Raw genomic sequence first — 25366 nt, 5'->3', positions numbered from 1 at the left:
TCAGTTTACCAAGAGCCTGGAAAGTGAGAGAATAAATAAATTCTCCAAAATTCAAACTTAACATTACTATTATCAATATTTATTGTCTACTTTTTGAAAACTCTTTACATCTTTTTTCTTTAATTCTCCCAACAGCCACAAAGTGGAATTATTATTATCCATTCTTCATTTAGTAGACAAGAAACTCAGGTAAGCAAAACTAGATGACTTACGTAACTCTATGTAGAAGTAGTGAAAATTAATTCTAACTGGGACTGCACAAATCACTAGTCTGCACATGGTTCTTTTTCTCATGTGTCACTTCTATCTTGTGTCATTTTTCCAAACCTCAGAATTTAGAAAGAGGAAACAGAGATGCTTTTTATATAGCAACTGTCTGTAACTACAGCAAATTCATATCCTGTGTAATCATAAATACTGCACTGAGAAAGGGACAGGAAGTCTCAGAAGCAGGAGAGCAGAGCGGCCAGATCTGTCTGCAGGAACAGCCAGTGGGAGGATCCAGCTGAGCGAGCGCTCCACAGAGGTGAACTGACCCACCAGCCACAGCACAAGGGAGCAGGCTGTGAGAACAGGTAGGCACCTTGGTTTAGATCATGACTTTTGGGGGAGATTATGTGCTTCTGAAAAGACAGCCGGGGAATTGGGTTATCATCCTGTCTCTGAATCTGACAACCTGAGTGAGTTGGAGCATCAGGTTTGTCTCCTTTTGGGGTCTCAGTTGACTCACATGCCAAATAAGAAAGTTAGGTAACAATTCTTAGGTTTCCCTGAAGATTTGAGGTCACTTTCTGCAATGCTCTTCATTCTCCTGGTGTGTCACTCAGTCTTACACAGAGTATACTCTCAACAAATACTGTGCAATTAGGCTGAATCCTGCATTAGAACCCCGTTGTCCTACTCTAATTCTGTAATACAGAAAATTGCTGGGCAGAGCTGTTGACCTCCATGCCATGATTTATCTTCAAAGCAAGGATTTTAGAGCCATCTTGGAAGTTGTGGGTCCCGCCTGTCTATCTCCACAAAGCAAATGTGGAAGGACAAAGCATCCTCTCAGCCTGTGGTGTTTGGAGATGATAGCATCAGCCTGGAGACTTCTTGTGAAACATAAAGAATCTTGGTTATATAGGATCCTCCTAAAAGTAGCAACGTGTGTCAAAATTTAAGTATCATAGCTTTAAATGTAATGCATGCACTTCCATATGTCACTCCGAGATAATTAAATGCAGGAGGCATCACAAAAGCGCAAAGATGTTCATTATGGCATTGTTCATAGTGGCAAAAAGAAAAAATAGAAATCACCTAAATAGTCATGAATATGTGATTGGTTAAATGAATCTAGAGACATCCATTTATGTAAATATACCGTTTGGCTTTTCTATTGTAGTAAAATATACTTAAAATAGTTGTAGCCTTTTAATCACTTTCAAGTGTACCATTCGGTGGCATTAAGTACTTTCACACCATTGTGCAACCATTACCACCACCCAACTCCAGAACTTTCTTGTCTTCCCAAACTGGAACTCCATGGCCATTAAACAATAGCTTTCCATTCCCCTCTCTCCGCAGACCCTGGCAACCACAATTCTACTTTCTGTGCATCTGACTATTGCAGGTGCCTCAAATAAGTAGAATCATGTAATCTTTGTCCTTTTGTGACTGGATTATTTTACTTGCCATGTTGTCTTCAAGGTTCATCCATGTTGTGGCATGTATCAGAATTTATCATTTGCTTTTAAATGTAGTATTTTTATTATTTCTATTTCTTAGTCAAAGATGTCTGCAGAATAATGTTAAGTGCGAAAAGAACAGTTATAGATGGCATGGATAGAATGACTATTTCTGTAGAGTTATGAATGTCTGTGAATGTATATAAAGAGGAGAGAGACAAAGTGACAGAGGGGAAGAGAGAATGTAAAGAATATATGCGTATGAAACGAGTAATCGGGTGGCAGTTGAGGAGCTTATCTGTTTTCTTAATATTTTATTCCCTTGTAATGGTAGTACTTTATTCACTTTTTATTTTATTTTTGTTGTACTTTAGGTTCTGGGGTATAGGTGCAGATCTTGCAGAGTTGTTTCATAGGTACATATATGGCAAGGTGGTTTGCTACCTCCATCCCCCTGTCACCTATATTTGGCATTTCTCCCCATGTTATCCCTCCCCAACCTCCCCACAGCCTGCTGTCCCTCCCCACCGCCCCCAATACCCCAGTGTGTGATGCTCCCCTCCCTGTGTCCATGTGTTCTCATTGTTCAACACCTGCCTATGAGTGAGAACATGTGGTGTTTGATTTTCTGTTCTTGCGTCAGTTTGCTGAGAATAATGGTTTCCAGATTCATCCATGTCCCAACAAAGGACAAGAACTGATCATTTTTATGGCTGCATAGTATTCCATGGTATATATGTGCCACATTTTCCTCATCCAGTCTATCATTGATGGACATTTGGGTTGGTTCCAGGTCTTTGCTGTCATAAACAGTGCCACAATGAACATACATGTACATGTGTCCTTATAATAGAATTATTTATAATCCTCTGGGTATATACCCAGTAATGGGATTGCTGGGTCAAATGGTATTTCTATTTCTAGGTCCTTGAGGAATGGCCACATTGTCTTCCATAATGGTTGAACTAATTTACACTCCCACCAACAATGTAAAAGTGTTCCTATTTCTCCACATTCTCTCCAGCATCTGTTGTCTCCAGATTGTTTAATGATCGCCATTCTAATGGGCATGAGATAGTATCTCAATGTGGTTTTGATTTGCATTTCTCTAATGACCAGTGATGATGAGCACTTTTTCACATATTTATTGGCCTCACATATGTCCTCTTTTGAAAAGTGTCTGCTCATATGCCCACTTTTGAATGGGTTTGTTTGGGTTTTTTTTTTTTTTCTTGTAAATCTGTTTTAGTTCTTTGTAGTTTCTGAATATTAGCCCTTCGTCAGATAGGTAGATTGCAAAAAATTTTTCCCATTCTGTTGATTGCCAGTTCACTCTAATGATTGTTTCTTTTGCTGTACAGAAACTCTGGAGTTTAATTAGATCCCATTTGTCTATTTTGGCTTTTGCTACCAATGCTTTTTGTGTTTTAGTCATGAAGTCCTTGCCTATACCTATGTCCTGAATGGTTTATGCACTCTTTCAAAGAGAACAAACAGTTAAGAAATAATAAAGGATCATGCCTGTAATCCCAGCACTTTGGGAGGCCAAGGCAGGCAGATCATGAGATCAGGAGTTTGAGACCAGTCTGACCAACATGGTGAAATGCCGTCTCTATTAAAAATACAAAAATTAGCCAGGTGTGGTGGCATGCGCCTGTGGTCCCAGCTACTCGGGTGGCTGAGGCAGGAGAACCGCTTGAGCTGGGATGTGGAGGTTGCAGTGAGCCAAGACTGAGCCACTGCACTCCAGCCTTGGTGACAAAGCGAGACTCTGTCTCAAAAAAAATGAAAGGAAGAAAGAAAGAAATAACAAAGGAAAATAAATGTTCATGGTATCAGATAGATAGGCTATAGTCTGAAAGTATCAATTAAACTTTAAAGTCTGAGCTTCAAGCTGAGAATCAAGCATTTTCTGCAAACTGACAGAAGAGCAGAAGATCAAACACCGCATGTTCTCACTCATAGGCGGGTGTTGAACAATGAGAACACATGGACACAGGGAGGGGAGCACTACACACTGGGGTCAGTTGGGGGGAAATAGGGGAGGGGCGGTGGGGGGTGGGAAGCTGGGGAGAGATAGCAAGGGGAGAAATGCCAGATGTAGGTGATGGGGAGGAAGGCAGCAAATCACACTGCCACGTGTGTTCCTTTGCAACAATTTTGCATGTTCTTCACATGTACCCCTAAAATGCAATAAAATAAATAAATGGGGGGAAAAAAAAACACAGATGCCAAAAAATAAAAATTATGAGATCTAAAAAATAAAGACAGGAAACCAGAGCTAAAGAGGCTGGTCATGAAGGCTAGAGGAAGGAGTCTAGGTGGCACATTTGGGCTACTGAACCACAAGGGGCAAGGTAGAAGCCAAGTTCTATAACATGAAAACAATTCAGGAAATAGAAATCTTCAACCTCTATTCCCTAAGATTAGCGACGTTCCTGGGGGAGGATATGGAACTGATGAGCGGCAGCCAATGCTTCAACAATAAGGGAGGAAGAACAGAGAGGATAAGAATCAGATGTAGCTAGCTGGGCAAGCACAGACTTACAGGGATATACAAGAACTCTGGTGATAGATGGCCCATGCCCAAATCTTGCCTCCACTACCTGCTAGGTAAGCAATCTTATGCAAGCTATTTCATTGCTCCAAGCCTCATTTTTCTGATCTTCAGGGTTCAAGTAACAACAGCACTCATCTCTGAGAGTCGTTGTACAGAATAAATGAGAACGTCACAACGCTCTTAATAGAATGTCACATGCGTAGTTCATGCCCAATCGATGTTAGCAGTGATTATCATTTTCCGCATTCACAGTTCATGCTTAATCAATGTTAGCAATGATTATCATTTTATCAGAACTACTATTTGATTCTGAAACCTAGAATCTTGCTAAGATTGAGACTTTTTCTACTTCTCTGGCTTTAAAGATGTGCTAGTTAAATGAATCTAAAGACATCCATTTATTTAAATATACTATTTGGAAGGCTCACCCTGGCTCCACTGCAGGGATTTAGTATCAACATGATTCCTTTCATAGGACATGTAACCTCACCCATACTTCTACCCAAATTTCCAAATTCCAAGAAATAAAAATTATCTCCTTAAACAAAGAGAACTTTAGGTTTAATAATTCTTCAGAGAAGCTACTTGGTGCTTATCAGAGAGCATGAGAAAGGCACAGATCTAGGAGGAGAAATAAAATAGAGGTCCCAACATTGACGTTATGGAACACCTGATAAAACTCAGAGAGTTACAACAAAAGGCACTCAACATATGTCATTCAAATCCTCACAAGAGACCTTCATGATAGTGCCATTATCCCTATTTTACAGATAAGGAAACTGAGGATGAATAAAGGGAAATGTCCTATCCACGGCCAGCTCATCAATATCAGAGCTGAGCTTCCCATGAATATTGGAGATAACTGATATGTTTTGTGAGTTTATCACATGCCTCACTCTATGTTGAGCCCGTTGTATGTGCCGTCTTATGTAACCCATGCCATAAATCTGTGAAGTGGTAAAATACCTTGCCCAGGGTGAGTTTAGCATTCATTGGTGGATATGGGAGCTGAACACAGGACTGGACTCCAAGTCACATGCTCAGATGTGCAACTAGACACCGAGGCATTGGATTCCCATCCCAGTGCACTTTTCCATCTCCCTCACTAGTAAAGAGATTCTAGGTGTCATTTCGAATCTTTACATGTTGTCCACTTCTCCCAAGAGACCCCAGAACCATTCCTAAAGCACCAACACATTGAAGCAAAACGTCAGGCAGCAGAGCTGTGGCACCTTTCAAGGATCACAAGTCTTTAACTAAACTCTGGCCTTCAGAAGGGAGAATGCTGAGCTGAAAACAAATCTGGGCAACATTTCAGGGGCTGAGCCCTGCTTCTGACACCACAGAGGCCCAGCAATGCTGCTGAGTTGGTGGTGGCAGACAACTTGCTCCTGGAATCTACAAGGGAACTGGAAATGTGAGGAAGGAAGAGAGGAAGCAAGAGGAAGTTGAGGAGAATTGACATGGCATAGAGAAAAATATCACAAGCCTCTGAGCCAGATAAGTCTCAATCCAGTCATGTAAACACAGGCTGTTAATATTTGCTATCACATATTGAACACATTCTGTGTGCCAGGCTGAGTGCTTTATGTGACTGTTTTATTCCATGAAAATCACTTGAACTTTTCAGCCCTAGGTTTCTAATGTATAAAATTGATTTAATGACATGTAAGTGACAGCGTTGTTATAAGGATTAGAGTTGCAATGGTCTAATTCCCGGAAGTCAGCAGAAGTTAAATAAATGTTTACGTTACTAATTACTAAGCCAATGTAAGCAAGGAGGAAGATTTAGGATGGGACAGGCCATCTTGCTACAGGAAAGGAAAGTGGAACAGCATTCATCCCCAACATTTTTTTTTGTTTTTTGAGACAGAGTTTTTTGTTGTTGTTGTTTGTTTGTTTGTTTGTTTTTTGAGACAGAGTCTTGCTCTGTCACCAGGCACCAGGCTGGAGTGCAGTGGCATGATCTCGGCTCACCGCAACCTCTGCCTCCTGGGTTCAAGTGATTCTCCAGCCTCACTCTCCCAAGTAGCTGTGATTACAGGCATGCACCCCACACCTGGCTAATTTTTTTGTATTTTTAGTAGAGACAGGGTTTCTCCATGTTGGTCAGGCTGGTCTCAAACTCCTGACCTCAGGTGATCCACCTGCCTCGGCCTCCCAAAGTGCTGGGATTACAGGCGTGAGCTATTGCACCCAGCTCACCCCCAACATTTTTATGAAGATAAAATGAAGACTGGAGTAGAATACTGATCAGTGCAAGTGTAGAACAAAAGTGTAATTCTGGAAGAGGTGGTATGGGAAGGTAGCACAGGTGAAGCAGAGACACAGGAGATAGGGAAAAGAAGCTGGAAACAGGGGTCATTGGAGGGAGAGTGAGATGGACACATTCAGGGCTGCAAAGCAAGTTCTATGTGATTTGCTCACTTCTCAATTGTGGGAACCCTCAAAATGTGTGCAGTTCTCTCCCAGTGACATGCCTCTTGACCACAATGGATGAACTGTGCCCAGAATGTTCATTTTATAATGCTCCATCGATCCCCATGTTTTGTTTTGTTTCTAAAGGACAACTGGCCTTTGAGTAATGGCAAAAAACCTAAGTTCCTACAATGCATGATCCCTGGGAAGCTTATGACTATAAGTCAAACCCTGGGAAGTAACATAGTTTGATGCCTTTCCAGCATCATCAGCATCATGCTGTTACAATCCCAAACCATGAGGGCTTTTGACATCTTTACACCAAAGGGCATCACTATCCCTGAAAGACAGAAACCTGGACACACATACCAAAAAGAAGATTACCAGCAGAGTGGGCTGCCAAAAGAAGCCACTGTTCTCGGGGTAAGTCCATCTCATTATAAGGGGAACATTGAGAAAATACTTTGTAAATGTATCTAGACTACAGATCTACAGTGGGGCTGGGAAGCTCTTTCACTCTTTTCTGGCTGATTCCAGGCTAATGGGAACATAAAATGGAGCTTTAAGGGAAGACTATATCCTCTGCAGCAGTTTCTACAAACTAAAATTACTATTTCTTTTCCACTAGCATGCTTCACAATGAACAAATTAGTCTTTTTATATTGTCTTTAGTAAAGATGGTCTATTTAACCATATGGATTTTACTCAATATGATTAAATTACATATTCTTAACTTTGAGCTCATTTTTCAAATATTTTGAGATGAGATAATGAAGACTAATCTCATGACCTATTTTCTCCCTGTTCATATGAGTAACTCTAAGACTTCCAAGTGTCCCAGATCATCGTCCCTCAAATCCAGAACTTTAATCTCTATATGGTTTTGAATACCCTCTTATAATACCCACCTCCTGTTCACTCCCAGTTTTAGATGGATCTGCCTTCCCTGTTTCTTAACTATTCTTAGTATAGCCGGTAATCTTTTACAAATGAAAGTTAGACCATATATTCTTCTGGCCCCAAATTATCTAGTGGGATTCCTTTTTTTGCTCAAAATGAAAAGAAAAGTTGGTAAAACAGAGCCTAAAAATCCCTACATAGTTTGCCCCATGCCTCCCGTACTTCACAGGCCTCATGTCCTGCTACTTTGCTCTTAATTCTATTCTGCCTCCCATGGAAATTGTATGTAAAGGACATAGTACATATAAGCTCTCCAATGGTAGCGATTTTCATTTGTTTCATTCCCTGGAGCCTGCACACAACAGGTTATTCAATAACTACTGACAATATGAATGGTTGACTTTTTTATTTTTCCTATGTTTGCATCATCTTTCAATTGCACATGCATTAAATTATGAAAAAAAGCATGGGCTTTGGACCAAGCTAACAGCCAAAACTCCAGTTCTTCCACTTGTGAAATAATTATTATTAAAATCCAATGATGAACAAAATAAGATGAATTACAGTAGAATAGATGACCTGCTCTGTCTAATTTCAACTGAAAAAGTGTTTCATTAACACTCCTATGAAAAGTTGGCTATTTCCACCTCACTGGACAACTTTTTAAATCTACTTTTCAAGGAAATACATTTAAAAACTGTCAAGTATCTTTTTCAAACAAAGTTAAAATGTGCACATGATCACTTCCCAATTTGCTAGTTTAATAATCCTATCAGAAGAGATTGGTTATGTATGACTTCCTCTAGAAACATTTCTATCGGCTCCTTGTAACATTTTTTCCTCTTTAATATGACAAATTATAATGTATTTTAATACTCTTTATACTTCACAATGTGCATTCAAATAATCACTTTCATCTGTTTGAAGTGTATTCTAGATTTCCTGTCTTCTCTCTTGTAGATTGTCCAGATCCCGTGTTGCCTGATGATATCAAGTTTGGGGGTCATCTTGGTTTTTGCTCCCTACCCTTCCCACTTCAATTCAGAAATTTCCACCACTTTGATGTCTGGGTACCCATTTTTAGGAGCTCTGTGTGTGAGTAGAATGGGGGTCTCTAATGCTTTATAAATGCTAACCGGGTGCATAGTCATGAGTGACTCAGACTCCAAGAGGCCAGGAGGCAAAAGAATGTAAGGCCTCATCTTTCCTTCTATCATTGCCCCACTCCATGTTTCCCCTATTCAAGAAGAGCAGCAGAGAGACTTAGTCTGTCTTCCTGCAGGGCAGGGGGCAAGAGGAAATGGTAATACAATGGGTATACCAGCACAGCATTTTTTACCTGGCATTATAGCATACCTCTGGAAAGGTGGATGCTTTTTCATATCCCTCTTTGGGGCTTTGATGAGGCCATTGGATTCCCTCCATTGTGAGAATAATTAACTTTTCAGATAGAGAGTGAAAAGGCCGTTTTTAAACAATAAATTGAGCACCACTGGTTGATGCCACAGGTTTGCAGAGATTTGGATTCACAAGGGTAGGATTCATGGGAGGCAGGAACATGCTTGCTATGTGTTCAGAGGTAATCCTGAGCACTTGAGAAACTCTCTTTGCTGCCTTCCACCTAATGGCTCATGAAAAAGGGCCTAGTAGATCTATTTTGCAGAGAGTGGCCAGGGCAAGCTCACACTTCCCACAAATGGTTATTTCTTCTCTACATAGTATTTTATACAAAGGAGAAAAAGCAAACATTCTGGGCAGATGACATATACTAAGGTACCACATCTGTGTGGATATAGTTCCTGTGTGCACACAAACTGTGCAGTCATGTAAGGAGGCCCTGCTCCCGCCCCAGAGCACAATTTGTCCTTGACTTCTCCCTATAACCAGTGGGGCCCACATCTCCTTAGAGAAGGCAGTGTTAGCTCATACTGGACCCTCTTTGCCTGTGACTATTCAATATCCAGGCCACACAGTCAAGCAACTTTTCAGCTTCTCAGAATACCTTTCCTCTGCCAACTGGATCTTTAATACCACTGGGATTAAATACGGACTTTTGGGGCTTTATGATAAAGACTTCACGTCAGGGCCTATTCTTCCCACTTTCCTCAACTCCCGTTCTGAGTCAAGCAACATACACCAATAACTTCCAGTCCATGTGTTTCCATACCTCGTCCCATCAAAGCCTCTTTCCTGAATGCTTCTGTGGGTTGTTCCCATCTCTTTATCCACCTGAGTCATTGGTCTATCTCAACCTCCTCTCTTTCAACCCTGTAATGTAGTAACACTCTTCTCATTCCCATGTACACCTTTTCTCCAGGACTCCTTAGTTCCTAGTGATTTCCACTAAAACAAATCCAACCCCTCTGTGTATCTGCATGTCATTAGAAGTTGATATAGACATTCTTACATCAGGTGGGAACTAGGCCTTTCTAGAAATGTGGACCCACACAATTTCTGCAGTGTTCTCTCTCTAAAAATTTTCCAACAGCACTTTTTGATGGAGTGATTGATAGTGACATGGTGGGCACATTTCCACAAGATGACTGAACTGATCCTTTCTCTCTTTTCTGAGCAGTTTGGCGTTACTGGATCCCTCTCAATTATCTCTGGAAAGCAATCGACTAAGCCCTTTGTAAGTATAAGGACCATCAAATCTCAGCTGGTTGGAATTGAAGGAATGTCAGAGTTAATTCTTTTAGTTCAAAATTCCTATTTTACAGTTTAGGGAGACAAAGCTTATAATAGGGAAGCCTAGGTTCTCCTGGCTGTTCCATTGGTAGAACCAAGAGTAGAGCCCAAATTTCTTGCCTCCTAGATCATATAGCCTATATCCTGGGAAACTCCTTACTCCCCAGGCAAACCAGGATAGCTGGTTTACCCTACTCAATGGCCATGGTAACAAGTTGAAAGAAGTCCATGATATATTTTCAAATTTCTACTACTTAAGCAACTGAAATAAGCCTCATCCAGTCAAATATCAGGTAGGGAGGCATTCATTCCTCTGTTAGAAGAGGGTGTTGTCATCTTTTTCTAGGCTGGAGGAAACTATTTCCATCCAAAAACCAATTCTTGATAATTGGATGTCCGAGAAAAATATCACTTCAAAGTAAGGTGGCAGAGAATGTGGGTGATGGAGTGGGGGTGAGGGGAATTTCTGTAATGTCAGCACTGATTGCAGCACCAAACACAAAGACAATACCACTCATGCCACTGCCAACATCCCCTTGGCTTCCTCAACCACTTTAGAATTATATATTGCCCTAAGTGCTTCTAAAATATGACCTTTGGCCCCTCCTTAGAAACCCAATTTATGGCTTCTTACTTAAAGGAGCAGCTCAGAGAAAAGACAGAAGCAAACTGGAGAAGTTGGAATACCGACCTACAGGTGGATCAGGCCTAAGAGAACCACATTCACCACACCATTTCCCGAATCCTCTTCTACAATTTGGGAGAAAGGATTTTCCCATAGCACGATGATGCATCAGCAAAGACACACATGCTCTTCTCTGTTTAAGCATCATTGGAAGAGAATGTGTGCTGGGGAGGATGCTTGTCTTGCCCTTTTCTACTCCAGCTCTGTAGCTACATAAATTCATGCACTGAGTCTCCAGCGGATAAAAGGAAAACTAGTCCCAATGGGCAGTATCTTTGCCCAAAGCTACCATATGAGCAATGGAGCTCACATGTTGTTCTCTGTCCCACACGTGGAGTCAAGTCCAAGCATAGATTTCCCTTTCTGTCTATTCAGCGCATTTGGGAAGCCACTTCTGAGATCAGACGATTCATCTTTCACATTTTATAAATGAGACAACCGAAGCCCAGAGTAAGAAGGACTTGCTGAAGCACACAGATGAGTCGGTGACAGAGCTAGGATAAGAGTAGAGGTTTTCGGATTCTAAGTCCAGAACTCTTACTCCAACCAATGAATGCTGTGAACTCTTCAAAACTCTCTTCCCTACTCCTGGGTTCTAGACTGCAGCTTCAATCATCAGGAGCATATACCAGCCTCATACATCATCCATGTGTCCTCATCTGTGGCTAGTCAGACCCGTATCTTCTTTTTTTTTTTTTTTTTGGAGACGGAGTTTCACTCATGTTACCCAGGCTGGAGTGCAATGGCGCGATCTCGGATCACCGCAACCTCCGCCTCCTGGGCTCAGGCAATTCTCCTGCCTCAACCTCCTGAGTAGCTGGGATTACAGGCACGCGCCACCATGCCCAGCTGATTTTTTGTATTTTTAGTAGAGACGGGGTTTCACCACGTTGACCAGGATGGTCTCGATCTCTTGACCTCGTGATCCACCCGCCTCGGCCTCCCAAAGTGCTGGGATTACAGGCTTGAGCCACCGTGCCCGGCCCCGTATCTTCTTGAATCAGGATGTGGCTTTTCCTTAAATCACCTCTGTAGGTGTGTGGCAGGGAAGAGAGAACGGTTGTCATGGAGAGAAGCAAAGGCTTTATAGCTTCTTCCTCCCTTTCTCCCTCCAAGGTTTGTGGGAAAAGTGGCTATGGTCTGATAATATTTCTGTTTGTGAATGGCTGGAGAGAGAAGCATAGGGTCTAATCCCATGTGCCTCTGTCTCATGCCGTCACTTGGGAAAATCGAAGGCATATGCTTGTCATATTGAACAAACATTGCTTGTCAATTGAAAGTATATTTTATGTTCTCATAGAACTATAGATATGTTTTCCAACTTTTCCAGTTTGCCTCCACCTTTTTTTGAAGCTGCTCTTTTATGTAAATCAAATTCACAGATTCGGTTTACCAGAGGGAACCAAAATCCGTATTCTGGAAGCCTTTAAGGAAACAGAATGATTCTAAGGCTGCTGAGGAAGTCACAGGAGACGTTGGCAGTGACCACAGCAGCACTGTCTCTATCTTGAGTGCTACAGAGAGTCAAGGGGCCAGAACCCTTCTCCCTAAGGAGGACTTTTCCATGCATTTTCTTATACTACAAGCATTTAGTAATTATATCATATGATTAACTAAATAGTGACAAGAGACACAAAGATGAATAAAACACAGTTTGTGTCCACACAAGGAAACAGGAAGGAAACAGACCCAAGGAAGCACCATTGCAGTACAATGGACAGAGGGCTAACAGCATCGGTTGCTGATTCTGTGACGAGAACCCAATGCAGAGTTTCTCTTCCAGGACCTGAGCAGCCTAACTTCAAATGCAGTGAGTTCTGTTACTGCAGGAGCTGGCCTCCTCCTCCTTGCTGACAGTGTGGTAGCCCTGAGGACTGCCTCTCAACATTGTGGCTCAGAAAAGGAGTATCTATCCTCACTGCCTTATTCGGAGTACTATTATCCAATATATGAAATCAGAGATTGTGTCCTGACCAGTGTCAGTTTAACAGTGAGTAGCTTCAGATTGAATATCCTGTCGTGTGAAATCTCAGTGTCTTCCCTCTGCATAACCTCTGTTTTTCTGGCAGTCTCTGGTCCTGTTGGTCCAAATGCCTGGAGACAGACGGAAATAAACAAACACTTGTGGTTGGAAGAGGCCTGTCTGCAGACTGCATGGTGTGGGGGGTGTACCAGACAAAGTCAGAAGAGGAAATCAAGGACAACAGGGAGACTATCACTCTTCTGGTTTTTCTTATTACAAACATTCCAACCTCGATGAGTTTGACTCTTAAAGTGCAACCTTTGTTGAATGGGCTTCTCCCTACTCATCACAGGCAGAAATATTCTTCATTTGAATTTTATTTTAATCTGAGATTATCTCTTTTGGGCTCTTTTCTAGGGGTTGGATGCCCCTATCCCTTAAAGATGCTTGTCTTCTGATCATCAGTGAATTGAGGACTAGCAGAGGCTGTACAGTGTTCAATTTAACCTTCAAATGCAAGCCTGTATGCTACATTATGTTAGGCATAGAACATGACTCTTAAGCCCAAATACATAATTATTTTGTACTTTGGTCCAACAGGGCTGACAGAGTGCGGTGGGAAGGGAGAAAGCCTGTCATGGATTTGACTTCTAGAAAAAATGTCAATCTCTCTGGGCAGCATTTTCTTGGCACCTTTCTCCCAAACTTGATGATCACTACCTGTTCATGGTGACAAGCCTTGCTTATTCCATCCTATAAATGTAGGGTCATGGTGCTAAAAGCGTAAACCTGTGGCCTTTTAAGAGGAAAGATGTGGCTGGGCACCATGGCTCACACCTATAATCCCAGCACTTTGGGAGGCTGAGGCAGGCAGATCACCTGAGGTCAGGAGTTTAAGACCAGCTTGACCAACATGGAGAAACCCTGTCTCTACTAAAAATACAAAATTAGTCGAGCGTGGTAGCACATGCCTATAATCCCAGCTACTCGGGAGGCTGAGGCAGGAGAATCACTTGAACCCAGGAAGTGGAGGTTGCGGTGAGCTGAGATTATCATGCACCATTGCCTCCCAGCCTGGGCAACAAGAGTGAAACTCTATCTCAAAAAAAAAAAAAAAAAAAAGACTTCTTCCTTTATGAATTCTTGTAGTAAGAGCATGGGGAGCCCAAGGTAGTATCTCTCATTCCCTTGGATCCATCTGTCTCGCAAATCTCAGAAAAGGTGTGCAAGCGTTTGCATTCCTGTGGGTCTGCCCATGTGACCCTGAGATTGTCAAAAGCAACCCCTTTGGTTCAGGAGCTAGAGGAAGTGGAAGAACACAGAGACCCACCTGGAGGAAGCACAGCAGATAGTGTAATCCTGGTGCAGGACAGACATTGGCTAAAGAAATGGGGGTGGGAGAGGCATATTGGGGGTTTAATTTGAAAACAAATTTCATTACCTCAAACTGCCTCCAATTCTCTGACTACTGGAGTCTAAAAGAGCTTCCTACAACATCAGAGAAGTTGGAACATGCCAGACTAAGCAGATTCCAAAGGCTTACTCTGTTAATTAACACAGGAATTACCTGAACAAAAGTAACAAATTTTAAAAGTTAAAAAATTTATAGCCAAGGTTAGAAGAAGAAAGGAAGGAGGGCAGAAGGAAGAACAAATCGAAGAAGAAAGATGTCTTAGGTTCCAGAAGCTAAGGATTCTAAAGCCAAATCATCAAACAAGAGCTGAGGCCAAAAAACCAGGGAAGTCTGGATAGGAATATGTGTTAGAGGCTAGGATCATTGACTTTTAACACCCATGACGAGATCCGACATTTGGCAGGACTATAAAGCTCATATTGAGTACTCTGCAAAAATGTTGAAAGCTGAGACGAAATATTTTCTCAATTTGTGAAAATAATATAAAGCAAATTCTGCCCAACATCCCAAGGAATTTCAAGAAAACCTTCCATCAGCTCACTAAGCTTTGTGCAAGCATGCCATCCAAATTCATAATTACATAGGGGAACCTGAAATAAAAGGATAAAGTTAAAAACTGCTACAAGATACATGATCTAAGGTTCTAGCAGAATCAAATCTAAAATTACTATCTAAGGAGATGTCCATAAACCCAACTTATACAATGCCTACCTATCAAAGAACCCTACCACTACCACCATCTACACACTGAAGTTATCCAATAACCAAAATATTATGAGAAGCATAACAGAACACACACACACACACACAAAAACATGGGAAGCAGCAGCAAATGAGGAAACATGAAAATTAGAAGCTCAAGAATTGAGAATACAATAATTTGAACAAGGCTATTATGAAAATACATTTTAAATCATTAAAAATGTTTAAAAAGTAATATAAACCAGGCCAGGCATGGTGACTCACACTTGTAATCCCAGCACATTGGGAGGCTGAGGCAGGCAGATCACCTGAGATCAGGAGTTTGAGACCAGCCTGGCCAACATGGTGAGATGCATTCTCTACTAAAAACACAAAAATTAGTTGGGAGTGGTGGTATGTGCCTGTAAACCCAGCTACTTGGGTGGCTGAGGCAGGGGAATCACTTGAACTGGGGAGGCGGAGGTGGCAGTGAGCCGAGGCCACACCATTGCGCTCCAGCCTAGGTGACTGAATGAGACCCTGTCTCAAAAAAATAAAAAATTTAAAAAAATAGATATCAAAATGAAAAAAAAAGGACATTAAAAAAAGATATGTGCATTTGAGAAAAGAAATCATATAATCAGAAATGAAAATTGTCTTTGAAATTAAAAACTGAGCAGATCAGTTAAACAGCAGATTCAATACATTCAAGGAAACAGTGAAATGGAATTTAGATTTGATTAAATCACACAGAACACAACACATTATGTGCGTTTTGAAAAGATGGATGAAAGCTTAAAAGGCATGATGGATACAGAGAAGTGGAGAGGTTCAACACATATCTAATATGAGTCCCAGTAAGAGATTATGGAAGAGCGAACGTATGCAAAAGTAAATAACTAGAAATTTTTTAGAATTTAATAAAAACATGAGATTTCAGACTGAAGGAATGCATGGAGACCACTTCAGGATACACAGAAGCAAACACACACCTAGAAATATCACCATGACAATAAAAAGCACCATAGTCAAAAAGAAAATAATAAAAGCAACCAGAGATAAGTGGCAGATTACTCTCCTCTGTCATTAGGTGGGATACCAAAGTTCTGAGATGATACAGTTGCTGCTAATTTCCCTTCTTCTATTAAGAAATCTGAAGGAGAAAGCAGAAAAGAGGATTCAGCAATTTTCCCTGTCCCCTTTTCTCTGCATTGCTGGAGGCTTATTGCCCTGCCTCTTCTCAGTCAGGCACAAGGGCTAGCTTGTGTTGGGTACCAACCATTCATGTCCTGATTTGCAGGGTGTCCTAGTGGTGATGCTCATCTTCACTGTGCTGGAGCTCTTATTAGCTGCATACAGTTCTGTCTTTTGGTGGAAACAGCTCTACTCCAACAACCCTGGGGTGAGTATGCTGACATGTCACATCATACCTGCTGTGTTCCAGAGCCAGGCAACAATAATCCAGGCCCAAAAAAGTGGCGAAAAGAAGAATCAATTATTGTTCATGAGGTGCATGTAGAAAGCAGCTTTCATAATTTAAAAAATGTGTTTAAATAAACGGTCTCCTTCCTGAGGACGCTCTGGTCATCTGGGATCAGCTGATGTCTACTGGGAAGCTGACCAGGTAGAGAATTGGTTAATATGAAGCTAGTTGGCTTTAGAAATCACATAGCCAAACTGCTCATGAAAGAACAAAGACATAGAAAATGAATGATACAGACTATTGGGCTGAGAATGAGAACGTGTCTCCCCTCACGTTTACCATGAACACAGCCACCTGCCTCCCGGGAGAGTCTCCCTAGCCAAGTTTCCTTGCTAATGTGATGAGACTTTACTAGAAAGTCTCTGTCCTGTTTATGCTTTCCTGTGCTCTTCCTTACATCCCCTTAGCTCTTGATGTTATAATTTTAAAATATTTTCATTTCCCCCAAAAGCTATAGCAAAAAAAAGAAATGTTTATAGAATTTGGATGAATTATGATTTAACTATGATCCTATTTAAAAATAGTAAAATAATTAGCAGACTGGAGAATGGCATTATTTTTAACTAATATTGCTACAATTACATTTATGGCAAAGTTGGAAGAACTACTACTATATAACATTTGGGGAAAATGTATTATGTTTTTTAATCTCCAAAATCAAAGTTTAAAAACTCTAACCAATTACATATTTTCTAGCATTCATTCTTCTTGACCCAGTCACAAGATCATATTCAACGGGACAAAAAGAGTTCAAGGTTTTGGATGTAAGAAACTCTTGGCCTCAGAGGATAAAGGAAAAGTAACCCAGAATTCACGGTCAAGTGTGATTAGACTTTCCTGAAATCTCCACCATTTTAGACACTGCGAAATAAATTTTTTCAATAAAAAAAACTTCTGTTTTGTGTTTGTTTACTATGAGTCATCATTTAATTTCTCTTGAAAATAATTTCCTCAAAGCCCAAGTTTTATTAGCAGGTCTTCCAAAAAGGGTCATAAACTTTATAAACTTCTTTCAGCAAACTGAACAGAAGGTGATACAAAGAAGAGAAAATATGCAGTCATGCTAGGGTGAACTTGCTAAGTCATGTGACTCTGCATGCTGTTTCTATATTATTTTCATACTCATATTGCTTAAATGTTTCGTATTAGGGATTGTAAGAATACTTTAATTACAAATTAAAGGCTATACATAAACTACTCTGCCCTGGCCACTCTCTGAAAAACAGATCTGCTGGGCCCCTTTTTCATGAGCCATTAGGTGAAAGGTAGCAAAGAGTTTCTCAAGTGCTCAGGATTACCTCTGAACACATAGCAACCATGTCCCTGCCTCCCATAAATCTTACCATGTGAATCCAGATCTCTTCAAACCCATGCTGCCAACCAGTGGTGCGCGTTTTATTGTTTAAAAACAGCCTTCTTGGCCAGGCATAGTGGCTCATGCCTGTAATCCCAGCACTTTGGGAGGCCCAAGCGGGTGGATCACCTGAGGTCGGGAGTTCGAGACCAGTCTGACCAACATGGTGAAGCCCAATCTCTCCAAAAATGCAAAAAAAAAAAAAAAAATTAGCTGGGCGTTGTGGTATGCATCTGTAGTTCTACCTACTCAGGAGGCTGAGGCAGAAGAATCACTTTAAACTGGGAGGTGGAGTTTGCCGTGAGCGAAGACTGTGTCATTGCACTCCAGGCTGGGTGATAAGAATGCAACTCCATTGCTCAAAATAAATAAAATAAATAAATAAAAATAGACTACATATAGTCTTGGATTTATTTATTTTAAATAAATAAATAAAATAAAAATAATATTTAGTCGTTGGCACATAAACTATGTTCTCTTCTGTAATTTCAGGGTAGGAGTCAATGAAGACATCTTAGTCTTCTTAATAAGTTACAGATAATCCATCTCTGAGTGGCATGTTTTCTGCTTCTAGCTTGGAGCCAAATGTTGCTCACGCTGAAAAGAATAATGTAATAATGTCTGTTTGCTTGGGTATTAAGTCTATTTTGATCTATAGCACAATTTTGTAATTCAGATCATCTCCCCTGCACTTTGTACCACATGGGCATATTCTTTCTTCCCAGTCATTGCTGCAATTATCTTCTCTGTTCTTTGTGTAATATGTTCTGTGTGGGCCTCTGCATTGAACTCGATTTCTTGGGCAATTATGGAAATTCCAGTGTGGCTGCAGTTTAACTTTGCACTCTCTATGCATATGAGGTTTCCTAAATAAACTTGAAGAGTAGCGGAGTTTAAAATTATATATAACTTTCTACAACAAAGAATTATTGAGTTCAAATGACATCAGTGATAATTTTGAGACACCTGCTATCCACGGTTGCTGCAAACCAGGAAATACTCAAGTTATTATTTGTATACACTGGTTTTAGTTTTATGAAACAATTTACCTTCATGATCTCATAGTTGAAATTATAATGAATTTAGGAATGTAAAGGATCAATATGGAAAGCAAGATTCCTAAAGGCAGTTTTTGTTGTTTTAATTAGTATTTGTGCAGTTCAAATCAGGAAGGATTTGACTATAATTAGTTTTGCTTATCTTTCTGAAAGCTAAAATATTCTCTATTATAAAGCGGCAACTACATCTGGTCCTATAGCACCTTTACTACTGATTTTTTTTTTAATTTGAAAATGCAAAGAATTGTTAAATGTTCTTACTACAAAAACAGAAAAAAATAACCATGTGAGGTGATGGATATGTTAATTAGCTGGATTGTGGTAATCATTTTGGAGTGTTTATGTATATCAAAACATGTAGTACCCCCAAATATATATAATTTTTATTTGTCAAATATACTTCAAAAAAGATGGAAAAATAGAGATTCAAAGTTAACTGCTGATTTTTGTAATACAAAGGAATATGGTTTAACAGTAAGTTGGAAAATTCATCAAGTAAAGGTGAGAAACTCCTTTCGAAGGAGGGCAGCGCATGATTGAGTTTAAAAGACATAGATTTTGCAGACAGGTCAAGTTGAGTTTGCCCCCTCCCCTGTCCCGTATGTCTTTGGGGGACATAAACTTGCTGTTCCTCACTTTCAGCATTGTAGAACTGTTAAAGGAATAAATGTTAGTGCATGTCAAAACAAACAAAACACCTTCTACAGTTCCCATCACATAGGGATATCCCATAACTTTTAGTTTCTTTATAACTATGAACATATGTGTAAGGACTGGTTTTGTATATACCATCTATTTTGTGTTTACCATATGTTTGCAACCAATTTCACAAGAGAGTAAGTCTTCTGGATATGGTACTTTTCACCAGGAAGATGGAGGGCTGGGCATGCTCTAGAATTCTAAAACTTTGTGACTCAACTCTGATTCTGTGGTTCTACTACTAAGTAGAGTGATCACTAAGGGCTCATTTCCAAGGGCTCCATGTCACTCTGGTGGTGAGGCAGACCATGATTTGGGCTGCAATGTTCGCTCACTCTTTCTTTTACTAGAGTTCTGCCATTGAATCATGGAGTCAACATCCCAGGACAAAAAGGCAACTCATGTCATCACTATACAACCAAATGAAACTGTATTGACTGCATTTCCCTACAGACCTCACAGCTCTCTGCTGGACTTTCTAAAAGGAGAGCCAAGAGTGTTGGGGGTAAGTCCTCTCCAATCAATGGACCTCCCAAAGGGGAGAAAAGAAGTTTATTTATTCATATATGTCTGCAGAGATACCTCTGTCCAGTGATTTTCAGGGAGGGAGTTAATTCTACTTTTCCCCCTTCACCTTTCATGAGGAATTAGTACTGATCTTTGAATCCCAACAGAGGGGAAGCAATAAACTAGTATAACTTTTTGAAATATCTCACTGAGGAAGTCAACTCAGAGTATGGTGGCACCTCCCATGAAGGTAAAAAACCATAAGTGGAGAGGTTTGACTTCCACTTTGTGCTCTTAAAGGAATTGGGAGTGCTTCAAAAACCATACTGAAAGCTTCATTGTGAACCAAATGATAAGACATACAAAATGTTTTTCATCATTAATGCACCCAGGGGAGAGCTGTATGCACAACCCCCATACTTTGTACAACAGCAAAAATCATTACTTGGGGTGTCATGGCCCAGAGATGTGGCCTGGGGACAAAACCTAGACTGACAGAGAAATTTTGCCCTGAGAAGAGCCGCTGCTGCTGTTCTTTTCCCTATGACTCCTACAAGCTGATAGGCCCACCAGGTCATTCTCATCCCTACCTGGGTCCTTGGATGAAGAGGAGGTGAAATGCAAGCTCATCTCAGGTTCTCCACAATAAGTCAGCAAACATTTTAAACTTTTAGACAACTGGGATGAGCCCCAATTCCAAAAGCCTATACTGAGTGCTGGAAAATGCGGGGGTAGGGGTTGTTAGGATAATAATGGAATACTGGAGAGACAGAAGGGAAAAAACACAAAGGTGAATACTTTGTAGTCCCTGTACTCAAGAAGCTTATAATCTGGGGATAGTCAGACATGTACTCAAAATATGTCCAATATAAGATTAATTGGTAACACCAGGGAAGACAGAAAATAATAAAGAATAAGAGTGAAGGATTTGAACCTGAAGGATCCAGGCAAGCAAAGTGGGGAAGGTAACACATTGAACTGAGTCTCTTAATCTGAGAATGATTGACAAATGTGAAAGGAAGGCATTTGGATAGATTGAAAAGTCTGCCATGGAGGCAAACCCTCAGGGACCTGGGGTGGCCCAAAGATGCTTGGATACTGGTAACCTCATGTACTCATTTCTCTTCTCACAGGCTACCCAGATCCTCCTTGCTCTAATCATTGTGGGCCTTGGAACAATATTTGTTCTTAATTACATCCATTTCTCCCAAAGACTTCCCCTTGTTCTCCTCTCAGGATATCCATTTTGGGGAGCACTTATTGTGAGTACTGTCGATTAGAAGCTTTTGAGAAATTGCTATAATGACAGATTTGAACTGGCTCATGTCCTAGGGTAATGAATTCTATAAATATGGCCCTCCAGGAGACCAAAAATGGCAGTTCACTTCAAGGCAAAAGAAGCAACTCCGTTCGGTCATTGCACTACCATCAGTATTGTAATAACTACTCTTGGGTGCTTAAAAGTTTCCAAAACCATTGTGTGTATAGTAAGACATTTGCTTCTCATTACCAACGTGGGAGACAAGATGGGCAAATATCATACTTTCTCCTTTGCACATAAGGAAGCTGAGCTCAAAAGTTGAGAATAACTTAAACACATGTAGCTAGTGTTCATGCAATCACAGACGCTGAAACCTTAAGGAGAATTTTAAGATGATTATCACTCATCCTCCTTCTTAGCCCCAGACACAATTTTATGAGTGTCACTCATCTAGGTAGTGATGTATCCATAAATACTATTCTTAGTCAGTGCTCTTTCTATCTAGTCCCCACAGCTTGGATTCCTAATTTTTTGCCATAATATTCAAGCGCAGACTCACTAGAGCTTCTCCTAACATAAACTCCTGAGAAGACAGCAATATCACTGTCTGTTTTAGTTGTTATATTCTGAAAACCTAGAATCACGCTTGAGGCATAGTATGCATGAATGAATGAATGAATCAACCAATCAATGAACAAATAGGTAAAATAATGAATAAATTAGACCACTATCACTGACTATTAAAAATCCAGTTTCTTTTGATAATCAGAAATACTTCATGCCTTTTCTATAATGTGCATTTCAGAAACAACCAGCAGAGTTTTCATTTTCCCAATATAAATAATATAGTATTCAATATGATTTTCAAACTATATATGCCATACTGTAGAATATCAAACAGACCAACCCCTCACTTTCTCGTATTACAACAGAATTTTCCCAGTGTGACTGTGTAATCTGCATGTGGGAATTAAAATGAAGTTCTGGCCTGCTGTTTTTGAAACTCTACTTTTCACTTTAAAGATATTTACTGAGCACATACCATGTCTTCAATAGCATCCTAGGTGCTGAGACTGAGACTGAGGAAAACAGTCCCTCTCTGATTGAAGTGGTAAATTGTTTTTAGATTTAGACAGTTTGTCATTTAACTGGGAGACTAGACATGAAAAAGTCAAAAGTAACCCCAAATACTTGTCCCTACACTTGTAATAAGCACTCTAAGAGAAGAATTGCAGGTGCCATGTGAGGGTTTCATAGAGGACTCACCTGACTTCAGAGGTCAGGAAAGTGCTTTGCACATAGTGGCTCACTGGGCAAAATGGAAGGAAGGCATTCCCTGGCAAAGATAAAGCATGAGTCAAGGGCTTGGTGTGGGAAAGAGTAACCAAAAGAAGACCAATGAGTCTATCATGATGGCATAAAATGAGGCTATAAAGGTAGACTGTACCCAGGTCATGCCAACTCCTATTGTCATATGAAGAACATGGAACTTCAGTGTGAAAGCATGGGAAATCCACTGAAAATTTATAAAGAGGATAGTGACATTTGAAGACTGGTTGAAGTATGATTGTGTTTTTTGAGTGAGAAAATTCAATGATAACAGCAATCCTAGAGGAATCCAATGAGAGGAGGCTGCAATCATGCCGAAGAGGAAAGAGTTTCCCTGAACTAGCTTGGCGGCAATGGAGCTAGAGATGGAGAGCCTGAGTGACTTGGAGGTAGAGTTGATAGGACTTGGCAGTCCAGTGTGGGGAATCAAGTGGAGGGAGGTATCAAAGGTATCTTTCTGATCTCTGCAAGTCAGCTGCAGATCCTTGGACCACAAGACCCAGATGTTCCCAAGGTCCAACGCCAGTTCCCACAGAGGAGGTTCCCATCCTCAGAACATTAAAAAAGGAAGGGGCTCCGCATGCAGTGACAGAGTTCTCCTTTTCCTGAGGTGGCACTAGGCTCTACACTTATGGGAAATGAGTGACTGTTATAACCACACTAGATATAAGCCCCCATTATCAGCCTTCAGGGGGATCCTCCCTGAGAAAGTCTCCCTCCACCTGCTCAGAACAGGCACAGTTCCTCCTCTTCTCTTCAAGGCCCAGAGCTTAGGAAATCTGTTTTTGGAGCCCCAGCTGGACCCAACATCTGAGCCATCTCCTCTGGATCTTAGAAGGGCCTGCTTGTCCCAGTTGACCCTGGCAGAGAGCGCTTGTTCAGTGCTGAGCAAACCCAGCACAATGTTTCTTCCAACCTACCCTATCTATGCTGACCCTCGCTACTCCCTGATGCTCAGGTGGAAAAACTGGATGGTCTTGGAGATTTGCAAACAGATAGTTTGTGAATCCAAGGGAAATTATATTGCAAGGTGGTCAAGTACATCACCTGTTAACTTTTGTCTCTCGTCTTCTTAACAGTTTATGGTTACAGGGTACCTCACAGCAGTCGAAGAGAAATCAAAAACTCAGGTGAGTCACTTTTGTGACTTTATGTAATTTGAAATATTCTATTTGCTTTATATCGTCTTTATGTATAAAGTGTTTAGTAATAGTTACCTCTCAGGAAAATCTGTATGCATCCAAGTTGCAGTTTAGATCATTTCTATTTGCCAGTGCCATTATTTGCCTGATATTCTTACACTGGTTCCCATTTCCCTGGTCAAGTAAACTAAAAGAGTTGCTTATTGGAAACCATTCGGCATCCCTCTAATTCAATGTTCATTATGAGGAGTAATTCCCTGCCCCTCACCCCCAGGATCCAGAAAATATTGGACAATATCTGAAGATCCCATTTTTGGTCTTCACAACTGGTGCTACTGGCAACTAGTGACTAGAGGCCAGGGACACGTCTAAGCATGTAAAATGCACAGGACGGCCTCTATCACACACAAAAATTATCCGACAAAAACCGTGCTCTAACCAAAACCAATCCTAAGATCTCAGTAATTCTTCCTCCCAATCCTAGACCTGTCTCCAATACTAACCGAAGCGTTTCTTTAGAGCCTAAACAAGGTCTAAAAGAAGAAAATCTGGGCATTGATACTGGATTGTTCTAGGATTGAACCAAGGCTACCACTCACTTCTGTCTTAACCTGAAGGGAAAAGTACCTACTTCTAAGGGTTATTTTGAGGATTTAATAAGATATTACTTATTAAAGGCATGATGATGCTTAAATGTTCATACTTCTTTCGAACCAGTCTGATCTTGTTTAAGGTCCTGGGGATGTGGGCCTTCTCTGAAAGCCAGTTTAACTCTGTTCTTATGGTCTTCTGCTAATTTCCTTTAGGGATAGTTACAAGCAATAGAGACATTCTGAGGAGAGGGGGGATAAATGCTCCCATCCCTCCTTAAGGAAATTATGCAGACAATGCAGATAAAGCCCCAAATGCTGTTCTCCCTGTATTGACTTCCTTCCAGAGCTGAGAAATAGACTATTGGTAAGGAAAACCTACTCCTGACTCACTGAGAGCTATGCAAATGGAGAAATGATGGGGGCAGGATGCTGAACCAGGCATTGGAAGACCTGGCTTTTCATCACAGCTCTTCCACAAAATGTGGAAGTAACTGCTCACAGACACTTACTTACTGAATTCCATTTATCTGTAAAATGGGATAACAAGTGTCCTTCCTATATCACATAATTTATAATGAGAATCAGAAGAGACTAGGCTGGGTATGTTCTTTGTAAAGCCCAATACACATGAAGCATTGATTATCTAGAGATCTTACTCTATTAAATGTCCTGTGGGAGCCAAAATAGAGCCTTGAGGAAACAAGGGAACTAAAGACCAAGAGAGAGAGGGCCTATCAATATGCTCCTGTGGATTTGCTGCCAAAGTGCCTGTTTGCAATAAAAACCTGGGATTGGGGTAAACATTAAGTCACAAGTACACTTCCAAGGTTTGCCACACGAAGCCACAGACTGTTCCAGAAAGGATTGGCTCTGTAAATGCATCATTGTATTTTCTACCACCGTAGTCATAGCACAATAAAAGTACCACAAATACCTGATGAATGGAAATGTGAGGCCTTTC

At 40.7% G+C, this 25366-nt stretch overlaps 2 protein-coding genes across 7 annotated transcripts in view; both read left to right on the top strand.

Annotated features, from left to right (window-relative positions):
• The first annotated feature begins 367 nt into the window (after nucleotides 1-367).
• Nucleotides 368-17368, top strand: MS4A7 (membrane spanning 4-domains A7). 6 transcript variants are annotated; one of them, XM_017498858.2, is made up of 7 exons: nucleotides 380-575; nucleotides 6912-7071; nucleotides 8509-8643; nucleotides 10124-10180; nucleotides 12705-12911; nucleotides 16280-16381; nucleotides 17159-17368. In XM_017498858.2, exons 2-7 carry the CDS (start codon nucleotides 6925-6927, stop codon nucleotides 17228-17230), a joined length of 720 nt encoding a protein of 239 aa, XP_017354347.1. In that variant the 5' UTR covers nucleotides 380-575; nucleotides 6912-6924; the 3' UTR covers nucleotides 17231-17368. The 6 variants fall into 6 exon arrangements, 5 of the variants coding, with proteins under 5 accessions (XP_017354345.1, XP_017354347.1, XP_017354350.1 ...); XR_005195523.1 differs by lacking the exons at nucleotides 380-575; nucleotides 16280-16381 and adding exons at nucleotides 2068-2086; nucleotides 16426-16603 and having other exon boundaries at nucleotides 12705-12913; nucleotides 17159-17242; XM_017498854.2 differs by lacking the exon at nucleotides 380-575 and adding an exon at nucleotides 2069-2086.
• Nucleotides 17369-19663: 2295 nt separating this feature from the next.
• MS4A14 (membrane spanning 4-domains A14) overlaps nucleotides 19664-25366 on the top strand; it is a 16366-nt gene continuing 10663 nt past the window's right edge. The window contains 3 exon segments of the mRNA XM_017498853.2: nucleotides 19664-20078; nucleotides 21214-21342; nucleotides 23750-23800. Of these exon segments, the coding sequence (XP_017354342.1) occupies nucleotides 19941-20078; nucleotides 21214-21342; nucleotides 23750-23800 (318 nt within the window). The 5' untranslated portion in view covers nucleotides 19664-19940.

Source organism: Cebus imitator, unplaced genomic scaffold (genome assembly GCF_001604975.1).
Source record: "Cebus imitator isolate Cc_AM_T3 unplaced genomic scaffold, Cebus_imitator-1.0 Scaffold253, whole genome shotgun sequence".
Classification (NCBI taxonomy): Eukaryota; Metazoa; Chordata; class Mammalia; order Primates; family Cebidae; genus Cebus; species Cebus imitator.
Note: the sequence above shows the minus strand (reverse complement) of the source record. Positions and strands in the feature narration are given on the sequence as shown.

Bases quoted from the DNA above. Each gene is read 5' to 3' on its own strand.
- MS4A7 (XM_017498861.2), top strand. From the start codon at position 6,925: ATGCTGTTACAATCCCAAACCATGAGGGCTTTTGACATCTTTACACCA. The intron at 7,072-8,508 runs GTAAGTCCATCT...TCTCTCTTGTAG, and splicing joins AAGAAGCCACTGTTCTCGGG to ATTGTCCAGATCCCGTGTTG. The intron at 10,181-12,704 runs GTAAGTATAAGG...TTTCTCTTCCAG, and splicing joins AGCAATCGACTAAGCCCTTT to GACCTGAGCAGCCTAACTTC.